Source organism: Cervus canadensis, chromosome 28 (genome assembly GCF_019320065.1).
Source record: "Cervus canadensis isolate Bull #8, Minnesota chromosome 28, ASM1932006v1, whole genome shotgun sequence".
Taxonomy (NCBI): Eukaryota; Metazoa; Chordata; class Mammalia; order Artiodactyla; family Cervidae; genus Cervus; species Cervus canadensis.
Genome location: NC_057413.1, coordinates 36,821,229 through 36,846,596, shown reverse-complemented (window position 1 = coordinate 36,846,596; position 25,368 = coordinate 36,821,229). Strand labels below are relative to the sequence as shown.

The following is a 25,368-nucleotide window of genomic DNA, read 5'->3' as shown; positions in this document are numbered from 1 at the left end:
TCAAAAAGACACATGCAGTGTTCATTGCAGCACCATTTACAACAGCCAGGACATGTAAGAAATCTAAATGCCCATCAACAGATGAATGGATAAAGATGTGGTATATATAAGCACTGTGCATTGTTTGATATATGTGATCATACGACACAGATGAAGTTCTGGTGCCCCATGCTTCTCTGTGCTCCCACAACATACTGATCTTTAGCTCCTTTCCAGCAATTAAGCTACAGTCTACAATATTCTCCAGGAAAAATGTGCACACATACCTATGTGTGCACTACATGAAATTAGAATTCAATGTGCAAACAATTTATTAAAGTGCATTACTCATATTACATAAAATAATATGGATCCAAGATAGAATTATTTTCCCCATGATAAAATAATTGCTTTTGTAAGAATTGCTAGTATTTTGAGTGGATTAGTCCACTTGGGCTGCCCTAGTAAAATACCAGAGGTTGGGTGGCTTGAACAAGAGAAATTTATTTCCTCATCATTCTGGAGACTGGAAGTTCCAGATCAAAGTCCAGCAGGGTCAGTTTCTGGTGAGAGCTCTCTTTCTGGCTTGCAAATTTCTTGGCTTCTTGCCAGGTCCTTACAGGACATTCCCATGAGGTGTACACATGGCCAGGAAGAGTGAGGAAGTTCACTAATGTCTCTTTTTATGAGAACACTGATCTACCAGATCAGGGCCCCACATTTAGGACATCATTTCACCTTAATTACTTCCCTAGAGACACCATCTCCGAATACAGTTATATCAGGAGTTAGGGCTTCAACTTATGAATCTTGGAAGCAAACAAAATTTAGTTCATAACAATAAGTGAATTCAATGTTTGTTTATATTTTAATGATAGTTTATTGAATACATTTTAAACAATGGCACAGTGATATCAGACAGTGCCAAAGCACAGCTATTAACCTATCATAGAAGGTCTAGCTAGCCTAGACTTTTGTATCTGTTAAAAAAAAAAGCTATAGGATTCTCTGAAATTTGCTTATTGGGATTTCCTTCAATATGGAACAGAAGGGTCTTCTCAGAAACATAGGAAGGTGGATTCCTGAAGAGATAGTGATTCTTTAGCTGAGACGTAACCAGTAGAAATGTGAAAACCATGTATAATGAGAACAGATGACACAATGCAGAGTCTGGAAAGTCTGACATCTCTGGGGGTAAAAAGAATTGTTTTATGATTGTACCGTCATATATGTGCATAGATAGGCAGGCAGGGAGCTTGGAGAGACAGCTCAAGCCAGTACAAGTTGAATCTTGAAGAGACACATGCCATAACAGAAATCAATCTCCTAATCAATAACCTGTAATGGAAGCCAATATCTTAATCAATCACCAGTGGCAAAAAATGAATTTTCATTTTAAAATAAAAATCTGATCATAGTCTTCCCCTATCATTTTATGCATATATCTATTATTTCTCCTTCTGTTTTATTTTGATTTTGTTTTTATGTCTCCATTTCCTATATAAGTCTTGACAACAGGGACTGAAAATTCGTCTTCAGTATGGCACCTGGTATGTAGTGGGAACTTGACCAATGTTTCTTGAATAAAAGATTTTTAGAATTAGATGGTCATCAACCTCTCCAACTCTATAATTATACTTCCTAAAAACTCTGGGAAGCTAAGATAGTCAGAGGTGGAAATAGTCTTTAAATTGCCTTTCAATCTAATTAAGACCTTACCGGGAAGAGTTTTTTGGTTCAGACAATATTTCTTCTGTTCTTTCTCCCCAGACAGACTCTTTATTTACCTCTCTGCACATGGCCTAGTCATTAGCATTTGTTTAAATCTTCGAGTAACTGAATACTCAGAGCAGAGCTGTTTAGCTGACTTGAATGATGTTACAGTGGTTTGTTTTTCTTCATCTGTACGTCACTAATTCTGTGTACCAAGGTTAAATAAGGGTTACATGAGCTTATATGTATTTTTACTGGACAACATTGATAAATGTTGTCCACATTCTCCTATTAAATTTAGAAAATTGTTCACTAATAAAATAGTCTCTTTCTTTTCCTTCTAGATAACATAAAAGAGGATAATAAATACAAGTGGAATCTAAGCACTCTTCCCTATCATGGTAATGTTTATAAACAGTCATTTTGATTTGCATTGTGAATACTGGACAATATAACTTGAAATGTAGTTACTAGGCTTCTTCAAGATATGTCATTACAAAATGGGTCATGTGAATTTTAATTGTTCTAATACTAGAAAATGCAACAAATCATTGCATTTCTTCCACTAATATTTCAAAGCATCTATTTTGCTTGTCTATCATTTATTTACAGTTGTGTGGAGAAATACTCACAATTAAAAACAAAGACTAGATCCAAAATGTGAACATTTTTACATGTTGGAATAGCTACATGGAAACTTTAGTCAAGATTTCTCCTTCAAATAAAAAGTGCAATAGAACACGGATCATTTTGATTTGAGCCACTGAACACACCATCAGCTAGATTCAAATCCAATTTCTAAAGCTGTATTGTTTACAGGTGAGAAACTTGGGCTCAAGGATTTTTTTTCTGCAGTTCAGTCTCGGTCTTATACACTCCCCACCACTTCTGGATCATAATACATGTCCAGTGTAGGTGAAAGATGGTTCAAGTACCCCACTGCTCAGGACCAGTAAGTTTATACCAACTCTTAAAAAAAAAAGTAAACAAAATAAACAGGAATATTTGCCAAAAGCAATATATGGGCACATTGTTGTATTTTGCTCATGGGTTTCTCATAGTGTTGGGCAGATTCTGTATGTACGGCTCTCTGTTTACTGTTCCACAACCTGGACGTACCCTTCCTTCTAGGAGGCAGAGGGGTCCAGTCCTGCCTGGAGGTGGCAGAGGTTTGTGTTGGGGATGCACTCTGCAATGCTCAGCTGGCCCTTTACCTGAAAGCTTGCTCAGCAAATGGAAATCTGTGCGATGTGAAACACTGCCAAGCGGCCATCCGCTTCTTCTATCAAAATATGCCGTTTAACATTGCCCAGATGTTGGCTTTTTGTGACTGTGCTCCCACTGATGAGCCTTGTCAACAGTCCAGAGAAGCACTCCACAGCAGGCCATGTGCAGTGAACAGAGTTCCAACCCCCACCTGCCTCGATGTAATTCACAGCTGCCAAGATGATGAATTATGCAGGTGAGTAAAAACATGCGCACCCTGCTTTCTGATTTGGCACCTTATTTGTTACACTTCAGTCCCAACACTTGATCTCATTCCATTAGCTAGAGTTCCCACCGTCATCCAACATGACGTAAAGAAAGCCAGACAATTCATAGTTTTGAATCTCTGGGATGTGTGTAGTATTCTTCTGGAGACTCAAATGCATAATGTGTTTTGGAAACAGAAAAAAATCATTATGTCAGGATTGGGTAATCATGAAATAGCATTATTAATAAAATTACAGATTCAAGTGAGACTCATGAATTGCTTAATAGACCTGGCTTATGTGTCAGTTTTATTATTGGCTTTGGGGGGTATGATTATATAAGGCTGATAACCTCTCAGGATTCTGATGAGGTGACTCTTCAAACTTCACAATAAATCTTTTGTGTTTTGGGATGGAGATGAGGAAGGGGCTAGAGTTCGGATTCCCTCGCACACATGTGTCATGGTGTCAGGAATGCACCCCTTCCCCTCTTCCCAACCTCTCACCCTGGATTCTCAGGGCAGTAATGTTAGTCATTTACTTGTTTATTCAAAAAGCAATTACCAGTCATCTAGTACTATTTTACGCATCTGGTTACAAGATACAAAAATGCCTGCCCTGTGGAATGTATTCAGTAGGTGTAGACAGAAAATAAATAGGGAAAGTGTGTATTATTCACTCAGTTGTAAATGGGCTTCCCTGGTGGCTAAGATGGTAAAGAATCTGCTGGGATCTGGTTTCAATCCCTGGGTCAGGGAGACGGTCTGGAGAAGGGAATGGCTACCCCACTGCAGTGTTCTTGCCTGGAGAATTCCATGGACAGAGGAGCCTGGTGGGCAATTCACGGGGTCACAGAGAGTTGGACACGACTGAGTGACTAACATTTTTATATTGTATGATGATGAGTACTCTGGAGATTCACAAGCACACACACATGCATGTGCAATAAGGGGGAATGTGAATGGCAGAAAGAATAAAAGAATTGCAGTGTCAGTGGGATGGCCCCAGGAGAGACATTTTACGAGAGCTGAAGAAGCGAAAAAATGAGCTTCTCTCAGTGAGTTTCAGAAATAAGAGATACCAAACAGAAGGGTGAGCCAGTGCCAGAGAAGAAATGTACGTGGCAGGCTCTGATGCAAGGAGGAGGAGTGTACAAGGCGCAGAGGAATAGGAGATAGGATTTACTCTGAGAAAGCGGAGCCATGCTGAGGGATTTTGAGCAGAGGTGTGAATGATCTGCTCAACTTATTAAAATTTCCACTCCGGCTGCTAGTGGAATCTAGACTTTACCTTTGCAGGTAACTCCTCCTGGGAATCATAAATTGAATCCAACACCCTGACTTTCTCTTTTCCTCACTGTGGTCTTCGATAAACACATTTCCTTAAAAATTCAAGGCAAATTGATCTTAGGTGTGGTAAGAAAGCCGCAGTGAAGTGGGCCTCTTTGGAAGTGAGTAAGAAGATGGAGGAAAGAATAGAATCAAAACTATCTGTAACATTGGTGTTACCACGTTAAAGGAGCTTTCTTTAAAAACCAGCATTCAGTTGTGTAATTATGGGATGAATCTTCTGCTTCCTAGGATAATCATCCCAAGATAATTTATACTAGTTTGCTTGCTCAGTACTTTCTATTAGGGAAAGTATTGCTTAATTGTATTTAAATGAATAAAACTCTATATATAAAGAATTCATTTAAAGATCAAAATAAACATTTAGTGTGGAGGAGGGGCTCAGTGTGGTAGCTCAAGGAGAGATTTGTCACTTTTGTCACCTGCTTGAACCACTAGAAAATGAGATTTAGTGACATCATTTCTTAAAGGTCTGATTCTTGGTAAAGTTCTTTCCTTCAACTTTAACTCTCCTCACACCTTCACTGTCAGTCATTCCAGCTTGCAAAGTAGCTCCAGGTCTTGCAAATATTTGTCAAAAAAGACAACTACTTCCTTATAATGCACGTTCTATAAGATAAAGGGTGAAGATCTCAACAGAATGCTTGAGCTTTTTTTTTCCTTCAATGTACCATAGAGAATGCCAAAATTCTCAAGAAAGTTTTGTTCAAGGATCTTGTCCTGTAAATGTTTATCAGTTAGTTTAAGTTTACTAATTCTTTCTCTTGAGATAATACTAAAATTAACATCAAAAAATATTTTTATAATGCAATTTACATTTTTCAAACTCATTTATAGCTCAAAAACTATTATTAAGTGAACTATTGTATTTCATTGATTCAAAGATGCAGACTTCTTGCACGTTTTAATTTCCCTAATGTGTTTGGAATTAGTCTTAAGCTCAATGACAAAAAATTAATAAAAAATTAAAATGCATTTAATGAAAACAATAACTTAATTGCCAAAGTGATTTTAGGTGTAGTAAAGTAATGTTATCACCTATAATCAAGGAAATATGGTAAAAATGTTTGCTTACACTAATATTCTCATAGAATATTACTATCTGTCATATATCTATCTACACTAACAATGAAACCAAATAACATTTTAACCAGCCAAGGAACACTTTTTTTTTTAAGTAATCCATGTAAAAATGCCAGATGTCTCCATGGTGGGTACCCAGCTTTACCTGATTCCAGTGCCAAGGCACTGGGTATTCTACCTTATTATCTTGGACTGATTTGTACTCAATTTTCTCAGCATGACATAACTGAGCTTCCCTATAAAATAAAATATTTTAATGTGAGTGATGGAGTCTGCTGCTATAGACCTTTGAGAAGCTCTGTGACGGATTCTGAAACATACACTCTTGCGTGAGCCTTGCCGTGGCATCAACACTTTCTCAGATTAACTGGTACAGAGTTGCTACTTTTCCTCTACAAGAAACCCTGGGTTTCCTGACCTCTCCAAAGTGCGTAGTGCAGGGTCTAGAACATGATATGCCTTCAAGAGATGGACACATGTACAGCCATGGCTGATTCATGTCTATGTATGGCAAAAACCACTACAGTATTATAAAGTAATTAGCTTCCAATTAAAATAAATAAATAAATTTTTTAAATGCCACCTCATTTCCCTCCATTTTTAAGTATCTTGTACTTAATGTTTATAATGTTTTAATATACAGACACATGTCTCTTCTTATGTAATTTCTACATTTTGTATATTAATTTAGAGATTAAGGACTGTGTGTCTTCTATTTCTTTTCACCATGTGCAAATAGTCTCGTAATGAATACTTTATAGAGGAGATGGAAATATTATACAATATTAGCTGTCAAGATGAAAAGACAAATTCTGTCATTTGCTCAAGCATATTTTGCCTTAGGGAGATTTCCAGTATTTTTATTAAATTATCGTTAATGTAATTCAGATGGAAAAAAATCTCCCAATGAAAAACAACTTCTTCAGTGAGAGTGTTAAGAATTTATCAAATATCTTTCCTGCAGAAGTGCTTATACCTGGAGCAAAGCAGAACAGTTAGAATTTAAAATACAACCTCTGTCCCTGTACAAGATTCCTCTATTTGTGACAGATTTTAAAACTCCTCTGTCTTTGAAAAGACAGAAAAAGGTGATATAAAGACTATTTTTTCAATTAATTTTGCTCAATACAGATATATACACTGGAAAGTGAGATTATATTTTGTCAATTATAAGTATTTAGGGATTTATAGGAAATTATGTTTTTTCATATGTATAAGCTCCAGAAAGTAGTGAAAAAAATGTTTGCTTAGAAGAAATGTTACCTACTTTTTTAGAAACAAAACTTCACCATAAACATCTTTAAGTGCCAGAGAATATTCGCAAAGTTTGACTATATATTAAGTCACAAAAGCAAATGTAATACATTCTATATGCAGAAATCACACAGACCACATTCTCTTATGGTTTATGATGCAACCAGAAATTTATAGCAAAACTAAAACAAAATGATCAACTCTATTTTAAAAATTACTCCCTTAGATAATGTTTCAAACAAAAAATCAGAATAAGAAACTGAAGAATGTCAAGAAAATAAGGATAATGAAACAGTTACACATCAAAGCATTTCAAACAGAAATGAAAATTCCTATAATATAAAATGTTTGTCATATTTATTTTTCAAATGATTTAGATAATGAGTATACCAATGAGTTTTTATTATATTTTTATTTTTAATTAAATATCCTTCAGTTAGTCAGTTTTTCAAAATTTCAAAACTTTTTTTTTCTATTTATTTTTATTAGTTGGAGGCTAATTACTTTACAATATTGTAGTGGTTTTTGCCATACATCGACATGAATCAGCCATGGATTTACATGTGTTCCCCATCCTGAACCCCCCTCCCACCTTCAAAACTTTTTTGAATGAAATAACTTTTATGAAGACATAAATCATGTAACTTAAACTTTGTAAACATACATTTAAGAAAGAATAAATGGCACCTCTCAACCTCATAAATGACAATCAATACTGCCAGTGCTTACATTTAGATGGCATTTTATACATAATTCTCAATTGCATTAAAGGAACATACTTGTTCTTCTGGATTCAGAATTATATGCTCAAATATTTGCAATATTTTCTTAAATATAAATGTAAATATATGTTAATTTTTACCATTGTATTTAAAATCTGATTCCTTTAAGATGACTTAAAATACAAGATTATTAAAAATGATGCGATTTATGGATTTAAGCAGAGTAACATCATGAAAGCAAGTAAAGTCAGGACAAATGGCATATACTCAGAGGCTTTCCATGCATGTTTTATAGTGATCTATTCAAGAAAAGGAAAAAAAATAATTATAGGTGATAAATATTACAGAGAAAGATTAATATCCTTGGTTCCACTGAGTAGATATCTTCTTACTATGAAAGTTTCAAATATGAAATTATTGTACATTATCCAGACTTCTATTCAAGGTTAATACAGCAAGAATGAAGTATGTAGTCAGAAAATTTATGAATGGATGTGGTTCTAGCAGATTATCTCAGCTATCAAATAAACTCATGTTTTGCTTTAAATTAGCTCATGCTGCCAGAGAACCCCAGAGCATTAATGTTAATTCTAATTAGTCTGCCTAGAAACATTGAGAAAGAGCACAGGACCTCCCATCCTATGGGAGAACTCTCATGAAAAGTCAGGAGTCTTTTCTGAGATCACTTGGTGGGAGGTAATGGTCAAATACAGTCTCAAAACCACATTCTGCTTCAAAAATTATTGCTAATAAATCTCCCAAGTAGTTCGTACTGCAAATCATCACCCACTGAAATAAAATTAGGAAGGAAGGAAGAGTCATCCAGGGAATCCTAAACTTAGCCTCTGTCTTTCATCACGGAAGGAAAATAATTCACAAAGTTTCTCTAATTTTTCTTCTACACACTCTATTGGGATGTTTGGAATGTACAAACGTAGTTTCTAGCTATGTTTAGAAGCATCCAGAAGGCATTTTGTTTTATGTCAGGTGGCTCAGAGGGTAAAGCGTCTGCCTACAATGCAGGATCCCTGGGTTGGGAAGATTCCCACAGAGAAGATGGCAACCCACTCCAGTATTCTTGCCTGGCAAATCCCATGGACCGAGAAGCCTGGTAGGCTATGGTCCATGGGGTCGCAAAGAGTCGGACACGACTGAGCGACTTCACTTTCTTTCTTTCTTTCTTTGTCAGGTGAGATATCACTACATGTTAGTGTGAATTAATTATATTCAGAGACTCAATCCATTTCCTGACTCTTTCTAGGAGGCGCTATGGAACATTCCAGGCAAAGTGCTGGCAGCATGTGATGAGAAAGTGCCATGAGGATGAGACATGCATTGGTACCTTAAGCAAGCAAGACCTCACTTGCTCTGGAAGTGATGACTGCAAGGCAGCTTACATTGGTACCCTTGGGACGGTCCTTCAAGTGCAATGCACCTGTAGTACCATTACTCAAAGTGAAGAATCCTTGTGCAAGATTTTCCAGCATATGCTTCACAGAAAATCATGTTTCAGTAAGTTATATATATATATGTAACATATATTGATTTTCTGTATACACCACAAAGTAGTCATCTAACATGGAAAATTTGTTCACAAAGACAACTCTAAGTTTGCTATTCAGTTTTTAAATCTGTTTTCTGATTATGCTTTGTGCACTTGCTATTTTAACTCATTTATCTGCAAGTGGTGCATGTTTTTAATTTCTGTGATTGTTCACTCCTAGGTATCATTTATCGGTTCCAATAACAACAGCCTAAAACATTTATCCTACCAGATAACTGAATGTATCAGGTATCTCTTACAAGTAACAAACCAACCCAAAACTTGAAATAATAATTTGATCACAATTCTTCTCATGGGGCTTTGCTCACTTGGGTGGTTCTTCTGTTGATATTGCCTAGGTGGATACAGTTATCTGGTGGTGAGGCCAAGGCTGATCTGTGCAGGTTGTGGTTAGCAAGCACAGTTGGCTGGGCTCTCCTTCACGTGACCTCTTCAGCAGTAAACTCTGTATCTTTCATAATCACAGCAACATCCCTAGCAGTTAATCCCCAGTAAACAAGTACTTATCAAGTGTCTGCTTCTGCTATATTTTCTAATGCCCCATTGGACAAGGCAAGTCACATGATTGAGTTCACAGTTATTGTGAGAAGGGTGTGTATGAGTATGTTTATATTCAAAGTTGGATTCACCAGGGATAGTTAGCAATCTACTATATGGCTGTCCCAATCTAAGTAAAACATATTTACCCTTGGATTTAGTTACCTCGCTTGGTCTTTAATATGTCTGCTAATCTACCTGTAATGACAGGATGGGAAACACATTTTCTAAAGTTATTACTTACTCCATTCAGATTTAGGAATTTCAATAATTTGTCTAGGGTCTCAGAGGGAACAAGTGGTTGAGAAGAATTTGGCTATGAGTCTCCTAGGAAGAAATCTAACGATGTGATCACACACTAATTCAGGACCTCTCCATCATCCACCTTCAGGCTTAACCCATCCAACTATATTTGAATCCCAAAACATTCCCAGCCCCTAGATCACTATTTGTAACCTCCAAACTCACAAGTACCAAAACTTAAGGAGGGAATAATAGACATTGACCATTGCAAAAAGACCATATAAAATGAAACTATCATGATATTTATGCAAATTTGTATAGATACAGATCTGCATATATCTTTATATATGTCTATAACTACAAACAGATACAGATATTTTATTCTTTTCTATCTTTCTTTAAAGATACTACAGAGATACACATTAGCCAATATAATAAAAATGGTGATCTGCTATGCATTAGGTAATAGACATCCAGCTCAGAGCGTATGATTTCGATTCCAACAAAGCTCTCTGTGGGATTCCTACAATTTCTATAATTAGCACTTCAGATGTATTTCAATCGAAATCATGATGCAAAGAGGAAAATTACCCCATGATGTATATTGAGTCATATTTTCTAAATAATGTTTTTCTCTGATTAATATTAGGTCGCTAATTCTGTTGGAACTAAAGGTATTTATAATGAATGGCTCCTAATATTACAAAAGGAAATACCAAAGAAAATAACCTAAACCAACAGCAACATATACAATTACACTATCATGATTATTTATAAGTGGTTTCTCCATATTAAATGATACCAGGGGGAAAAAGTGTAGATTCTACAAGTTAGTGATAAACCAGTTCCTTGGGCATAAATTTCAGACACCAGTTCAAGCAACCTAATTCTGCTTCCAAGCCTGGTTTTCCCATATGTTTTTAATTAGTATTATGTTTTGCTTTCATTGTATTTGGCTACCCATACAAAGCTGTATATACATACATTGAATATATTCATGAAGAGACAGTGGAAATGGACACAGAAATACATAAACGTTGACAAACTCTATAATTTTTTTAAAAATGAGAATTCAAAATGATTTCACTTTTCTTCACTCACTTCGGAAGACTAAACATGATGAGGTTTTCTCCCCAAGCATTACTTACTGTCAGAATTTTAAGTGACAGGTTTATAGAAGTAAAGGAACCATAAAGGCCTTCTGGCCATCTGTCACAGTTCTGGGTACTTGAACTATAGAAAAAGTTTCAGACAAAAACACAAATGAAATCCTTGGCCTGGTTAGTCCTAACAAGCCTCCATCCTTTGCCCTGTATACCTGGTAAGTGGTAGCACATGGAGATTTTTGAATGAATTCTTTCTAACCACTGCCTCTGAGTTTTTTTTTTTTTCAAGTAATGTAGATATTTTTATTGAAATGAATTGACTTCCATAATGACATGAATAGAAAATGTAGTAACAGATATTAGAGAGATACTCAGTACTGATACATATAAAAAGCAATTATTATTCATTCTTATTATAATTTATTATAATTTTCTTTTTTTTTCCCCCAGATCGGGTGAGTCTCTGATTCCTTTTGGAGGCAACCACTTTCATTTTGTTTTGGCTGTCTTTGGAAAGAGTGCTCTATTTGTTAAAGCTTTCATCTACTCAGACACTTGAGATTAGACCCCTGAAGGGCTGTTTCCTGGCCTTTGCTATGCTTTCTTTCTTTTTTTTTTTTTTTCCTTTTTTATTTATTTATTTTTTCAGTGGGTTTTGTCATACATTGATATGAATCAGCCATAGATTTACACATATTCCCCATCCCACCTCCCTCTCCACCCGATTCCTCTGGGTCTTCCCAGTGCACCAGGCCCGTGCACTTGTCTCATGCATCCCACCTGGGCTGGTGATCTGTTTCACCATAGATAATATACATGCTGTTCTTTCTAAACATCCCACCCTCACCTTCTCCCACAGAGTTCAAAAGTCTGTTCTGTACTTCTGTGTCTCTTTTTCTGTTTTGCATATAGGGTTATTTACCCCAGCCCAGCAGGCTCATGCATTATCAAAATACACTTGTGAATAACACATCATTGTTAATCAACTATATTCCATTATAAAATTAAAGAAATAAAAAAATAAATATTAGTTCAGACATTTTATCATTCTTTAAAAGAAAAACTGCTCTCATTACAGCTGGTTTCCAAACACCCTCAGGTTCTGTTCTCTTTATCTGAAAGGGGCAGAATGAATAGAACAGAGAGGACAGTCGGGAAAAATTTTCCATTTGTTATATTTGTTTGGCTTCAAGTCATTTGTCAAATTCATTTGACCTCAGAGCACAGTGAGCAATGCATTTTACATTAGATTTTTATGTGCAGTGTCTTCTGTTTTTTCAAAATTATTATTCTATTCCATTTTTTTCCAATGCTGATTATCTACTAAATTGACTTCATGACTCACTAATGTGTTATTCTCAAAAGTTTGAAAAGCATTTGCTCAAAACAAATTAATGAGGAAATCACCTACATCGATGTATCCAAGTCAAAATCTTAAAATGATTACAAATAATGAGACAGTTGCTAGAATGAGTGCTTATTTGGAGTCACATTTCTCACCTAACTTTAATTATTCCATGAACTAGACACTATTATTTCTGTGATTTCACTTGGGAGATGAAGGAAACTGAGGGGTAAGAGGGGTGCTGGACTTCCACTGCAGGTTGTGGTGGACATGGGACCCTAGTGTTGACTGGTTGACTTCACCCCATGGTGCTGTCCTGCAGGTAAAACCATGAAGACAATTAGAGCTTGTGTCCATTCAGGCTGCTCCATAGCCCTCTGAGGCAGAACTTCTACTTTCTGGTCTCAAATCTGAGCTTTGAGAACTCTCCAAAGAGTTCTGAGAACTCAGGGCCTGCCTGCAGAACCACATTTGAGTAATGAGCGTCTTGTTGACACTAGTTACAACAGCCACCAATTTGCACTTACCTGCAAACTTCTGCTTCTACAGACTCACTTCCCTCTGGCATCTTGCAGCCAAGAACAAATTGTGGCAGTTAGAGCTGAGAGATGGAAGAGAGAAATAGAAGAAAGAGAAATTAGTTAAGACAGAGAGGACCGCAAAAATGAAAAGAATTAAGAGATCACTGATGTTTCTTCATGTTACCGAAAAAATTATGTCCACAGCTCAGGTCAGTTCAGGCACGCAGTCATGTCCAACCATTTGCAACCCCGTGGACTGCATGCACACCAGGCTTCCCTGTTGTCCCAAAAGTATGTGAAGCAGTAAATGTAAGTAGTACCAGCCTGATAGGTGAAAGATAGCTTCAGCCTACCACAAGAGCTTATGATCTGTAAAATTTTCTGTATGTGTATTCAGTCAGTCACTCCTTCATGTCCGACTCTTTGCAACCCCATAGACTGTAGCAACCAGGCCTCCCTGTCTATCACCAACTCGCAGAGCTTGCTCAAACTCCTGTCCATTGAGTCAGTGATGCCACCCAACCATCTCATCCTCTGTCATCCCCTTCTCCTCCCGCCTTCAATCTTTCCCACCATCAGGGTCTTATGTAGTCAGTTCTTCACATCAGGTGGCCAAAGTATTGGAGTTTCAGCTTCAGCATCAGTTCTTCCATTGAATATTCAGGACTGATTTCCTTTAGGATGGACTGGTTGGATCTCCTTGCAGACCAAGGGACTCTCAAGAGACTTATCCAACACCACAGCTCAGAAGCATCAATTCCTTGGTGCTCAGCTTTCTTTATAGTCCAACTCTCACATCCATGCATGACTACTGGAAAAGCCATAGCTTTGGCTAGACGGACTTTTCTTGGCAAAGTAATGTCTCCCCTTTTTAATATGCTGTCTTGTTTGTTCATAGCATTTCTTCAAAGGAGAAAGCATCTTTTAATTTCATGGCTGCAGCCACTATCTGCAATGATTTTGCAGCCCAAGAAAAGAAAGTCTGTCACTGTTTCCATTGTTTCCCCATCTATTTGCCATGAAGTAATGAGACCGGATGCCATGATCTTCATTTTTTGAATGTTGAGTTTTAAGCCAGCTTTTTTTATTGACCTCTTTCACTTTAATCAAGAGATTCTTTAGTTTCTCTTCACTTTCTGCCATAAGGATGGTGTCATCTGCATATTTGAGGTTATTGATATTTCTCACAGCAATCTTGATTGCAGCTTGTGCTTCATCCAGCCTGGCGTTTAGCATGACGTACTCTGCATATATGTTAAATAAGCAGGGTGACAATATACAGCCTTGACGTAGTCCTTTCCTGATTTGGAACCAGTCTATTGTTTCATGTCCAGTTCTAACTATTGCTTCTTGACCTGCATACAGATTTCTCAGGAGGCAGGTCAGGTGGTGTGGTATGTCCATCTCTTTCAGAATTTTCCACAGTTTCTTGTGATCCACACAGTCAAAGGCTTTGGCATAGTCAACAAAGCAGAAGTAGATGTTTTTCTGGAACTCTCTTGCTTTTTCAATGATCCAACGGATATTGGCAATTTGATCTCTGGTTCCTCTGCCTTTTCTAAATCCAGCTTGAACATATGGAATTCATGGTCCATGTAGTATTGAAGCCTGACTTGGAGAATTTGGAGCATTACTTTGCTAGCATGTGAGTTGAGTGCAATTTTATGGTAGTCTGAACATTCATTGGCATTGTTTTTCTTTGGGATTCGAATGAAAACTGACCTTTTCCAGTCCTGTGGCCACAGCTGAGCTTTCCAAATTTGCTGGCATACTGAGTGCAGTGCTTTCACAGCATCATCTTTTAGAATTTGAAATAGCTCAACTGGAATTCCATCACCTCCACTAGCTTTGTTCATAGTGATGCTTCTTAAGCCCACTTGACTTCACATTTCAGGATGTCTGGCTCTAGGTGGGTGATCACACCATCATGGTTATCTGGGGCATGAAGATCTTTTTTGTATAGTTCTCTGTGTATTCTTGCCACCTCTTCTTAATATCTTCTGCTTCTGTTAGGTCCATATCATTTCTGTCCTTTATTGTGCTCATCTTTTATGAAGTGTTCCCTTAGTATCACTAATTTTCTTGAAGGATCTCTAGTCTTTCCCTTTCTACTGTTTTCCTCTATTTCTTTGCATTGATCACTGAGGAAGGCTTTCATATCTCTCTTAGCTATTCTTTGCAACTCTGCATTCAAATGGGTATATCTTTCCTTTTCTCCTTTGCCTTTAGCTTCTCTTCTTTTCTCAGCTATTTACAGGGCCTCCTCAGATAACCATTTTGCCTTTTTGTATTTCTTTTTCTTGGGGATGGTCTTGATCACTGTCTCCTGTACAATGCCACAAATCTCCATCCATAGTTCATCAGGCATTATGTCTGTCAGATCTAATCCCTTAAATCTATTTCTCACTTCCACTGTCTAATCATAAGGGATTTGATTTAGGTCATACCTGAATGGTCTGGTGGTTTTCCCCACTTTCTTTAATTTAAATCTGAACTTGGCCATAAGAAGTTAATGATCTGAGCCACAGTCAGCGTCAGGTCTTGTTTTTGATGACCATCTACAGCTTCTCCATCTTTGGCTGCAGAGAATATAATCAGTCTGATTTTGGTATTGACCATCTGGCCATGCCCATGTGTGGACATGTCAGTCCACACATACGTGTGTATACTGCATACTGTCAGGAATATTCTCTTATTCCCTGGTGCAAAGTTGTCTTTTTATGCCAACTATAGGTCAGTCTCTAAAAGCGACTTGAAAATAGCCCCCTTCTCTCTCAGAAGGCTCAGTTTCCTCTTTTAAAGGATTATTTTTTAAAAATAAATACATAAAACAGACTATCTATATCTATTAAATCCTATTAATAGATTTAATAGGTGCTTCCTTTATAGCTGATTTCCAGAACCCCTCTGGTTCCATTCTCTTTATCTGCAATGGGCAGAATTGAGTAGACCAGAGAGGACAGTTGGGAAACGCTTACCATTTGTGATGTTTGTTTGACAAATATCTGAGTAGGGAATGGAAAGCATCATATCTGAGAGGCAAGCTTAAACAAAGTTTGAAGAATATAGAAAGAAAGATAAGCTAAATTCTCCCCCAAATCCCATTCTCTAGAGAGATCCAATGTTTACAAGTTTGTTGTGCATTTTTTCCAGGCTTTTCTTGCTTGTAATGTTATAATATGTATGTACATACACACATACCTTGAACCTTTTGTAGACACTTAAATTGATGCCTCCCTCTCCCTGACACACACATATGACAAAATATATTAATATTTTCAATGAAATCAAACTATACATCCTGATCGACAGTTTCCTCTCTAATTTAAAAATATATGATAGACCCATTTGCAAATGTATACACATATGACAGCTTTATTCTTTTTTTAAAGGCTGTATAGTAGCCTGCTTTTAGAAGACCAGCCTCTTCTGAACATGTGTTTCTGTATCAGAATGGGCTTCAAAGCCTTCTCCACTCAGCTGGAAAGCAGGGTAAGCCAGAAAGAAGAAGCTCACATAGTCACAGAGGGGCATTTTATGGTTTGGAGGTGGAAGCCATGCACATTGCCTCCACCTGAATCCTGCTGACCATGCTTCAGTCATTTGGCCCACGGCTGTCTCTGAGAGAGGTGGGAAACCGTGGTACAGCTTTGAGTCAGAAGAAAAGGTGCCTATGCTTATTAGTTGACAAGTAAGACTGTCAACAATTCACCCAATGTCTGTTTCACTCTCCTGTCTACCCAGAGAACACACTTACCTTTTATCCAAGGGAAATGACCCAGCGTTTCCCAAACATTCATCAGCCACAGCCAGTCACTCAAGAGAGGATCTTGGGTGATGTGCAACCCAGATGTTGTAAAACCATGGAGCAGACAGGGCCCAAGAACCAGAAAGAGTAGTTATTCACTACGATCCCCCCAACACAAATCACACACACACACACATGCGCGCGCACACACACATGCACAATATATATATAAACAGAGACAGCATAACCTCAATTAAAACTCCCATTCAAAGGACCACATTGTGGTTCCCATCTTGCCTCTGGAAGCTTCTTCCTTGCCCACCATCCTCCCTGGCAGCATCTGAAGCAGGTTATGGGGAGGATTGCCTCCTTAGGGAACAGGAGCTCTCCTGGAACATATTCTGGTCACAAGGTTTGAGAGAGTGTGAGTTGTTTTAACGTTTAACAGTCACAGATTCTTTGCAAGCGCACTAGTGGCTTCCTTGGCAACAGAATCTCTTAAAAATGTATTTGGTTTCTAATCTATTTGCTTTCTGTCAGTTCCATGTGCCAGTATCCACAATAGAAAAGTGTTTTCTTGAATTAGTTCCCAAGTCTGTCTATCACCTTGCTTCCTCACTCCCGTGCCTCTCTAATGCAGTGATTTAAGCTAATCTAAACAATGGACTTGAGTGAAAATGTAATCCCCTTAATCTGATTTTTGCTGCATAGCTGAGTCAATTTGTTTGACTCAGAAATACTGGGCCTTTTATGACTGGAGAATCTTGTTCAGTCACATCTCTTACTCCTTGGGGCCTAAGACAGTCAACTTTCATGTTGTAAGGTCCTTATTTTAATCTATGATCTCTGCTTAAAACCCAGCAAGTTTTTGCCTGTGCGCATATATTTATTGTAAAACTCTGCAATGCAGTCAAAAGTAACCAACTCATAAAGTTCCTCCAACTCTTTGAAGTTGTCCTGTTCCTTTCTGGTCCTTCCAAGATGTTTTGAGAAATGGATCTCAGTATAGTATGTCCCCTAGATACAAACCAAGTTGTGAACTTTCGAAGATGGGAACATGTGCTCCAAAGTCCAATCAGGTAAATTAGTTCACACATCACACGCATTGTCATGTGTGTGCATCCTCTGTAAGTGTTTGTGCTTTTGCGAACTTTGCTATATACAGTACAGTAGTACACTATCTTTATTTCAAGCCCAGGATATCTGGAAGCAAGCATAAAAGCAGTGATATATAACCAATTGTGTTAGTTGGGTACCTAGGCTAACTTTGTTAGACTTAGCAAAAAATTGGGCTAACAAACACACTCTCAGAATGGAGCTCATTCATACATAGGGGACTTACTGTGCTCTCTTCACAGCAGAAGAAAAGGAAAGACATTCATCCTTTGAGTTCTGTCTCCCACTTCTCAGGGGTGGCCCTGTAAACCTTGATTCCCTGGAATGGTAAAAAATGAATTCATAAATTCTAAGCAGACCCCAATGTCCACCTCATGCCTCAGGGACAGAAAAGCACTGGGGAAGACAGGAGGAGATGTACAAGGCCAGGTCCAAGCGGAAGAACCATCAGGTCGCTTCTGCACAAAGACAGACTTGGTATTGGAGTAAATATTTTGATGGTAAGGAGCAAAGGCAAACCCATACCCAGAGTAGGTAAAAATTGCAGCAGGAATGCATTTCTGCCTCTTACTGGGTGGAGGGCTTATGGAATCATCAACCTGCCACCCACCTGCCAAACTGATCTGTTTTATTGCTGGTGTTTTCGCATTTAGCATTGTCAAAACTTTGATGGACCTGCCTGAGGGAGAGCAATTCCAATCTGTGGGGTCTGTGAGTGGCTGTCATCTGCCATCATGTGTTCAGGGCACAGGCGTGGGTGGCAGAAGAGGACATGGTTGGCCTCCTCTGGGCAGGTCACCAGTTGACCTGGTTGTTGAGGGTCTACTCCATGGTGGGTACTTTCTTCTAGGCATTAACCTGAGCTGGAAAGATCTGGCCACTTTGGTTCTTCCACACGCCTCTTCCCCTCATTTGCTTGCCTACAGTTTCCCAAGGATGCTCTTTTCATGTCTCTGATCAAGCAATCTACCACTGCCCATCAGTCTTAACTTCTATCCACATCTGTCTCTGCAAAGCGAGCAATCAAGATCATTGCCCATGCTTGGCCGTAGGGAGAATACCCACTCACCATTGGTCTCTCAGTCACCTCTAGGTGGGTCTGCGGTGTGACACCTGTTCATTTAATTAGCAATTATATCCTGAACTCAACCTTTCTGGGAACCAATGACTTAATTTCTTAATACCCAGCAGCATGTTAGGAGCTATATTTCAAACAGCAAATGGGATCCTCCTGCATATGGCATAGCCTTGCTCCAGAATCTAAGGGGTCTGTGCTCAACCTCTACGAGGGCTTGCAAGAGATGTCATATGCATCCAGAGAGCATGAATGGGATTTGGTGTATAAAATGCCTGTTGCACAGGAAATATGCTATACATTTTAATTGCTATGCCTTTGTATACCATTGATTTTGGCACTATATTCAGGACTGGATTTTGGGTTTCCTTTTGATGTTTTACAAAAACTATATTCATGTTTGAGCTTCCCAGGCGGCACTAGAGGTAAAGAACTAGTGGTAAAGAACCTGCCTGCCAATGCAGGAGACATAAGAGGTGTGGGTTAGATCCCTGAATCTGGAAGAGCCCTTGGAGGAGGGCATGACAACCCACTCTGCCAGGGTCCAGCCTCGGCAGGATCCAGGGGATACCCTCAGGATGAACGGCGTCGGCGAGAGAGAGACGTGAGACCAGCCTTGATAGGGCCAAGTCTGTGAGGGAGAGAGAGAGAAAGAGAGAGAGAGAGAGAGAGTGACCAGACGGGGGGTGCAGCAGGGTCTGGCAATGCTTTATTTTTTACCGTGGCTTTTATACCCTAAATTAGTACATTTCTAAGGGGAAGATAGTTTAACATTACATCAGCTGATTCTTCAGGAAACCAGGGTGTTTTCTGCATGCTTCTTTGTTTATGAGGGTCTTGTACATTATCTTCTGGCCTTGGGGCCTATTGACTTTTTATGACCTAGGTGAATGCAAAGCTGTTTTCCGCAATCTATTCTTTAATGAACACAAAGGTCAGTCCTTTTGCGGAAGTTATCAGTTAAATTTATCTAAAAGGTTTACCACACAAAGACTCTGCAGCTCCAGTGAGACAGCCCCTGTTTAGCATTCCTGGTTAAAATTAACAATTCTAAACTCTTATTTTTCTAAATCTTTAACTATAACCGCCTTTAGAATAATATTTTATGTTCTCTAATAGGGTTTCTTCACCCCAGAAGGGCTCTGTACCTATTAGGGCCTTTTGTGTGATCAGGTTCTTTATGCTGTTTATGATTAAGGTGTTGTGAGCAGTCATGTGCATTAGTACGCATTTGCCAAGCAGGCTAGAATGCCAGCAAAGGGGTCTAAATTGAAACACTCCTTTCATCCTGGATAATCTTATAGGATACCACCGTCCGGGGGACATATTAATTACAGTTCTAAGTTGATTCTGTTTGGAAAGAGATCGGGGAAGGCCTTCTACCCGTGTCACAGAAATTAGGGAGTAGTCTAATACAGCAAGCATCAGAAAGACAGAGATCATCTTTAAGGTGAGTGCCGGGGCAGCTTTTCGAAATCCCTGAAGTCCTGATCTGCCTTGCTTGTCAGGTCTCCTCCTCACGACCTTGTCATGGGTGGGATCTCGTGTGCTGGCTCCCGGTACCACTCCAATATTCTTGCCTGGAGAATCCGATGGACAGAGGAGCCTGGTGGGCTGCAGTCCTTAGGGTCGCAAAGAGACACACATGACTGAAGTGACTTAGCATGCACACACACACACACACATACTCATGTTTAGAAGTTTCTATACTAATGTTTCACTAAAGACAGCCAGTTCCCTAACTCTGTTAGGAATAGTCTTTCCATTATTAATGAGGAACCTGATGATCACGAAGACAACCCAAAAGCAGTGAGAAGATGGGCACGAAATTCTTGGCTCTCAAACCTGTCCTTCCTTCAGAAATATCTAGGGGTTCATTAAAAATATAAGTATTTGGCCCTAACCTCAATTATTCTAATTCAATAGGCCTGAGGTGGAGCTCAGACATCTGTATAAAAAAATCACCCAGGTGGTTCTGATTTTCAACCAAGTTTGGGAACCAATGCTCTAATTCACATGTGGGAAAAACCCCAGTCACTGGCCAGAGATCCCAGAACCTCTTTTAGCTCCCACCTCTCAGAGAATGAGAAACTTCTGTGCTCAGAAAGGCAAGAGTAATGCCATGCAGCTCTTAAGGTGCCAGCTTTGCCACAGCGCCTGAAAACATGTTTGGTACACACTGGCTGCGCAATAAAGGGTGAGTGGAAGGATGGATGAATGGGTGGATGGACCAATGTCTGTCTCTATGGTGGCACTGTCTTCTGAATGTCAGTGCTTTCCCCCCTTATAAGAACTCCCTTCACAACATAACTTTCCTATTAAGAACCTCACTCATTTGTGTTTCCACTTAAGCTGGAATTTTCAGTTCAAATATTTGAGCAGAAGAATCAGGAAATTCACAAGACTGGGCTGCTACTGCCCACTTTAATGAAAACATTTCAGACTCTTATATTTTCCAGCAGTTTTCCTCTTTACACTTCTACTTTCAAAAAGTCTGAATAGTAGGAAACTATTTTACAGTTGATCCTTGGGCAGTGTCAACGTTGAAACATTTTTGCTCTTAAATAGGTGTTATCCCCTTAACAAACTGTTGGATACTAGTAGCCCTGTCTGTTGTAACAAGGATGAAAGATTGTCCCACATAGATTTACAAAACTACCTGGCTTTTGTGAAATATTAGTATAAAAACTCCTAAACATATGTATAGTCTTTTGAGAAGCTAGAAAAAAGAGGCCTTCTGATTAGTAGGTATTTCTATAGCTTAATTTCTCTTTTGTAGCCACACTTCTCACCCACCAGTCTACTGAAGCTTCATCTTAGATATAAACATTAATAGTAAGACTGTCTTATCCATCTTATTTGTTTCTGTTCAGTGGATAGATTATTTACTTGACTGTGTTTCATCTTGCATTACATTTCATCTGAAGGTCTCCATCTAAAAATAGCATACTATTAATGAGCATTTTTATAGAAAGCCCTTTAAACATATCCATTTAGGTACAGATATGCTTAATACATAGTTTTATATATTTTTTCTAAACTGCAAAACATTTTACACGTATGTTAGGCAAAATAATTTAAAAATTGTTCAAAGTGGATTAATAGAGGCTCAAACTCACTTTTTTAGATTTGTGTTTTAATTTTTGTCATCATCTGATCACTGGCTGTCTGAGAAAGTAAGGTTATAGACTATAAATAAAACAGTTAGCAAATGTCTTGTGAAAGACATTTCCATTGAAAAAATTTCTCTCATTTGTTCATGCATATGCATGCAAACACAACACACACATACACACTACCATCTCTTATAGTCAATTCAAATAGGTTGGTATTCCAGGAGCTTTATGTTAAGTTTTGGCTTTAAATAAATCACTTCATCTAGCCAAAACCACTGACTTTTTCTTGGTTCCCACACAAAACTCTAATTCAAGTCCAGTTTCCTTCAAATTCAATCCAGGTGCTGAAAAAAAAACTCTTGGTTTTCCAAGGAACATTCAACATAATTTTTCTGCTCTGTATTCATATTTATAACATAGTCTGTAAATAGTCTAGTATTTTGTATTTTCTGGATTAAAATGGCTCCATGGTGAATTTGAGGCCCATCCAATTCATAGACACTTATAAATGTGTAAGTGTATTGCTTATAAATGTATGTTTTTCTCTTAAAAAATTATTCCTGTAGTCTTGTTTTTTTTTTAATTATTTGAAAATGTTTTAGAGAACAGGTATGTGTGTTAGCAACACAAAGAATAATTAAAACAGATAAACCATTTCTTTAGAATGACTCTAGTTATCACTCATGTGATTTCAGATCCATGGTCAACTCTTAACTTTTAGGCTTTTAAGTTTCTTAGGATTCTGGTCATTTCTTTGGACCTCAGGGATAAATCAATGTATTAAAACTTTATTAACTTTCAAATCTAAAATATACATGAGACTCCTTTTATCTCCCTCTTCCTTAGTCTTAACCTTGCTGCTTTTGGCTAAAAACCATGATCAGCAACAATGCCTTTAATAATCAGATGCCATGTTGAAAGTGTTGATAGATCTTATTCTGGAGCCTGGCCTTAGAGAGGCAATATAGCACCCACCAGCATGCTAGATTTGAATAATTTCTCCATCATTTACAGAATACATAACTGTGAACGAGTTACTCTCTTTGGCCTCAAGTTCTTGCCAGTGAAATGAAAATCAATGTTAACCTAGAATGTTGGTGCAAGTTGGACTGTGAGGAAAGCTGAGGGCTGAAAAATTGATGCTTTTGCACTGTGGTGTTGGAGAAGACTCTTGAGATTCCCTTGGACTGCAAGGAGATCCAACCAATCCATCCTAAAGGAGAGCAGTCCTGAGTGTTCATTGGAAGGACTGATGCTGAAGCTGAAACTCCAATACTTTGGCCACCTCATGCAAAGAGTTGATTCTTGGAAAAGACCCTGATTCTGGGAGGGATTGGGGGCAGGAGGAGAAGGGGATGACAGAGGATGAGATGGCTGGATGGCATCACCGACTCGATGGGCATGAGTTTGAGTAAACTCCGGGAGTTGGTGTTGGACAGGGAGGCCTGGCGTGCTGCGATTCATGGGGTCACAAAGAGTCGGACATGACTGAGTGACTGAACTGAACTGAACTGAACTGAGAATGTTGGTGCAAAGATTATATCAGTCAATTCATATAAATAACTATCCAAAATAGTATAATTCAGTAAATATTAACTCTTCCTATAGACTTTGAGGAATTTGGAAAATCACACAAATCGATAATTTTTGCATCATCATTATGATGTCACAGAGATGGTGTGGGAAACACAAATTTCTGGAAGATCTAAAGTGTTATATTTTCTCAGGATAAGTGACTTCTTAAGTATATCTTTGAATGACTATAGGGCAGATGATGAATTTGAACATTTGATTTCAAACTTTAACATATATAAGAATCACCTAGTTTCTGGTTTAAATGCAGCTTCAGATTCAGTAGTTTGGGGTGAAGGCCTGAGATTGGCATTTCTGATAATCTCCCAGGTGATGCCAGTGCTGCTGGTCCATGGACCACACTGTAAGTGGCTTGGACACAATCTCCTTGGACCTTTAACGGGAGAAGTCCAATTGAATGCACATCATATAGCTTACGTATCCTGTAACCTCTCTGCAACTGAGAAAGAAACCAAACTAATCAGCCTGGAAAAGACTGTGATGCTGGTAAAGATTGAATGCAGGAGGAGAAGGGAACAACAGAGGATGAGATTGTTGGATGGCATCACCAACTCAATGGACATGAGTTTGAGTAAACTCCGGGAGTTGGTGATGGACAGGGAGGCACCCATGGGGTTGCAGATTCGGACACGACTAAGTGACTGAACTGAACTGAACTGAATCAGCCTGGTGCTTTGTGTAAAACCAGGAATCAGTAGCATCATTGCATCATGAAAAGTCCAAGCAGATGTCCTTATCAGTTTTTAAAATTTTTCTCGAGATAGTGATTTAGCATAGTAGTTCTCAAACTTTCACTGCAAGAGAATCATTTACCAGGCATCTAAACACAAATCATTGGGTCCCCATCCCAGAATTTCTGATTCAGTAGTTCTGAGATGGAATTTAGTTCAGTTCAGCTGCTCAGTCGTGTCTGACTGCAGCATGCTAGGCATCCCTGTCCATCACCAACACCTGGAGTTTACTCAAACTCATGTCCATTGAGTTGGTGATGCCATCCAACCATCTCATCCTCTCTCATCCCCTTCTCCTCCTAACTTCAATCTTTACCAGCATGAGGGTCTTTTCAAAGGAGTCAGCTCTTTGCAACAGGCAGCCAAAGTATGGGAGTTTCAGCTTCAGCATCAGTCCTTCCAATGAATACTCAGGACTTATTTCCTTTAGGATGGACACGTTGGATCTCCTTGCAGTCCAAGGGACTCTCAAGAGTCTTCTCCAACAACATGGTTCAAAAGCATCAATTCTTTGGTGCTCAGTTTTCTTTATAGTCCAACTCTCACATTCATACATGACTACTGGAAAAAACATAGCCTTAACTAGACAGACCTTTGTTGACAAAGTAATGTCTCTGCTTTTTAATATCCTGTCTAAGTTGGTCATAATTTTTCTTCCAAGCAGTAAGCATCTTTTAATTTCATGGCTGCAGTCACCATCTGCAGTGATTTTGGAGCCCCCCAAAAGTAGAGTCTGCCACTATTTCCACTGTTTCCCCATCTATTTACCATGAAGTAATGGGACTGGATGTCATGATCTTAGTTTTCCGAATGTTGAATTTTAAGCCAACATTTTCACTCTCTTCTTTCACTTTCATCAAGAGGCTCTTTAGTTTTTCTTCACTTTCTGCCATAAGGATGGTGTCATCTGCATATCTGAGGTTATTGATATTTCTCACAGCAATCTTGATTCCAGCTTGTGCTTCATCCAGCCCAAAGTTTCTCATGATGTACTCTGCATTTAAGTTAAATAAGCAGGGTGACAATATACAGTCTTGATGTACTCCTTTTCCTATTTGGAACCAGTCTGTTGTTCCATGTCCAGTTCTAACTGTTACTTCC

At 38.5% G+C, this 25,368-nt stretch overlaps 1 protein-coding gene and 1 long non-coding RNA gene across 2 annotated transcripts in view; one reads left to right on the top strand and one right to left on the bottom strand.

Annotated features, from left to right (window-relative positions):
• Window positions 1-25,368, top strand: part of GFRAL (GDNF family receptor alpha like) — a 73,870-nt gene that overhangs the window by 19,498 nt on the left and 29,004 nt on the right. Inside the window, exons 4-6 of the mRNA XM_043449504.1 lie at window positions 2,037-2,093; window positions 2,824-3,154; window positions 8,834-9,084. Of these exons, the coding sequence (XP_043305439.1) occupies window positions 2,037-2,093; window positions 2,824-3,154; window positions 8,834-9,084 (639 nt within the window). The remainder of the gene's footprint in view (window positions 1-2,036; window positions 2,094-2,823; window positions 3,155-8,833; window positions 9,085-25,368) is intronic.
• LOC122429714 lies at window positions 12,545-16,779 on the bottom strand. The gene is made up of 3 exons (XR_006266114.1): window positions 16,646-16,779; window positions 12,895-12,968; window positions 12,545-12,683 (listed from the first exon to the last, which is right to left on the bottom strand). It is a non-coding gene; the product is annotated as an uncharacterized LOC122429714 (long non-coding RNA).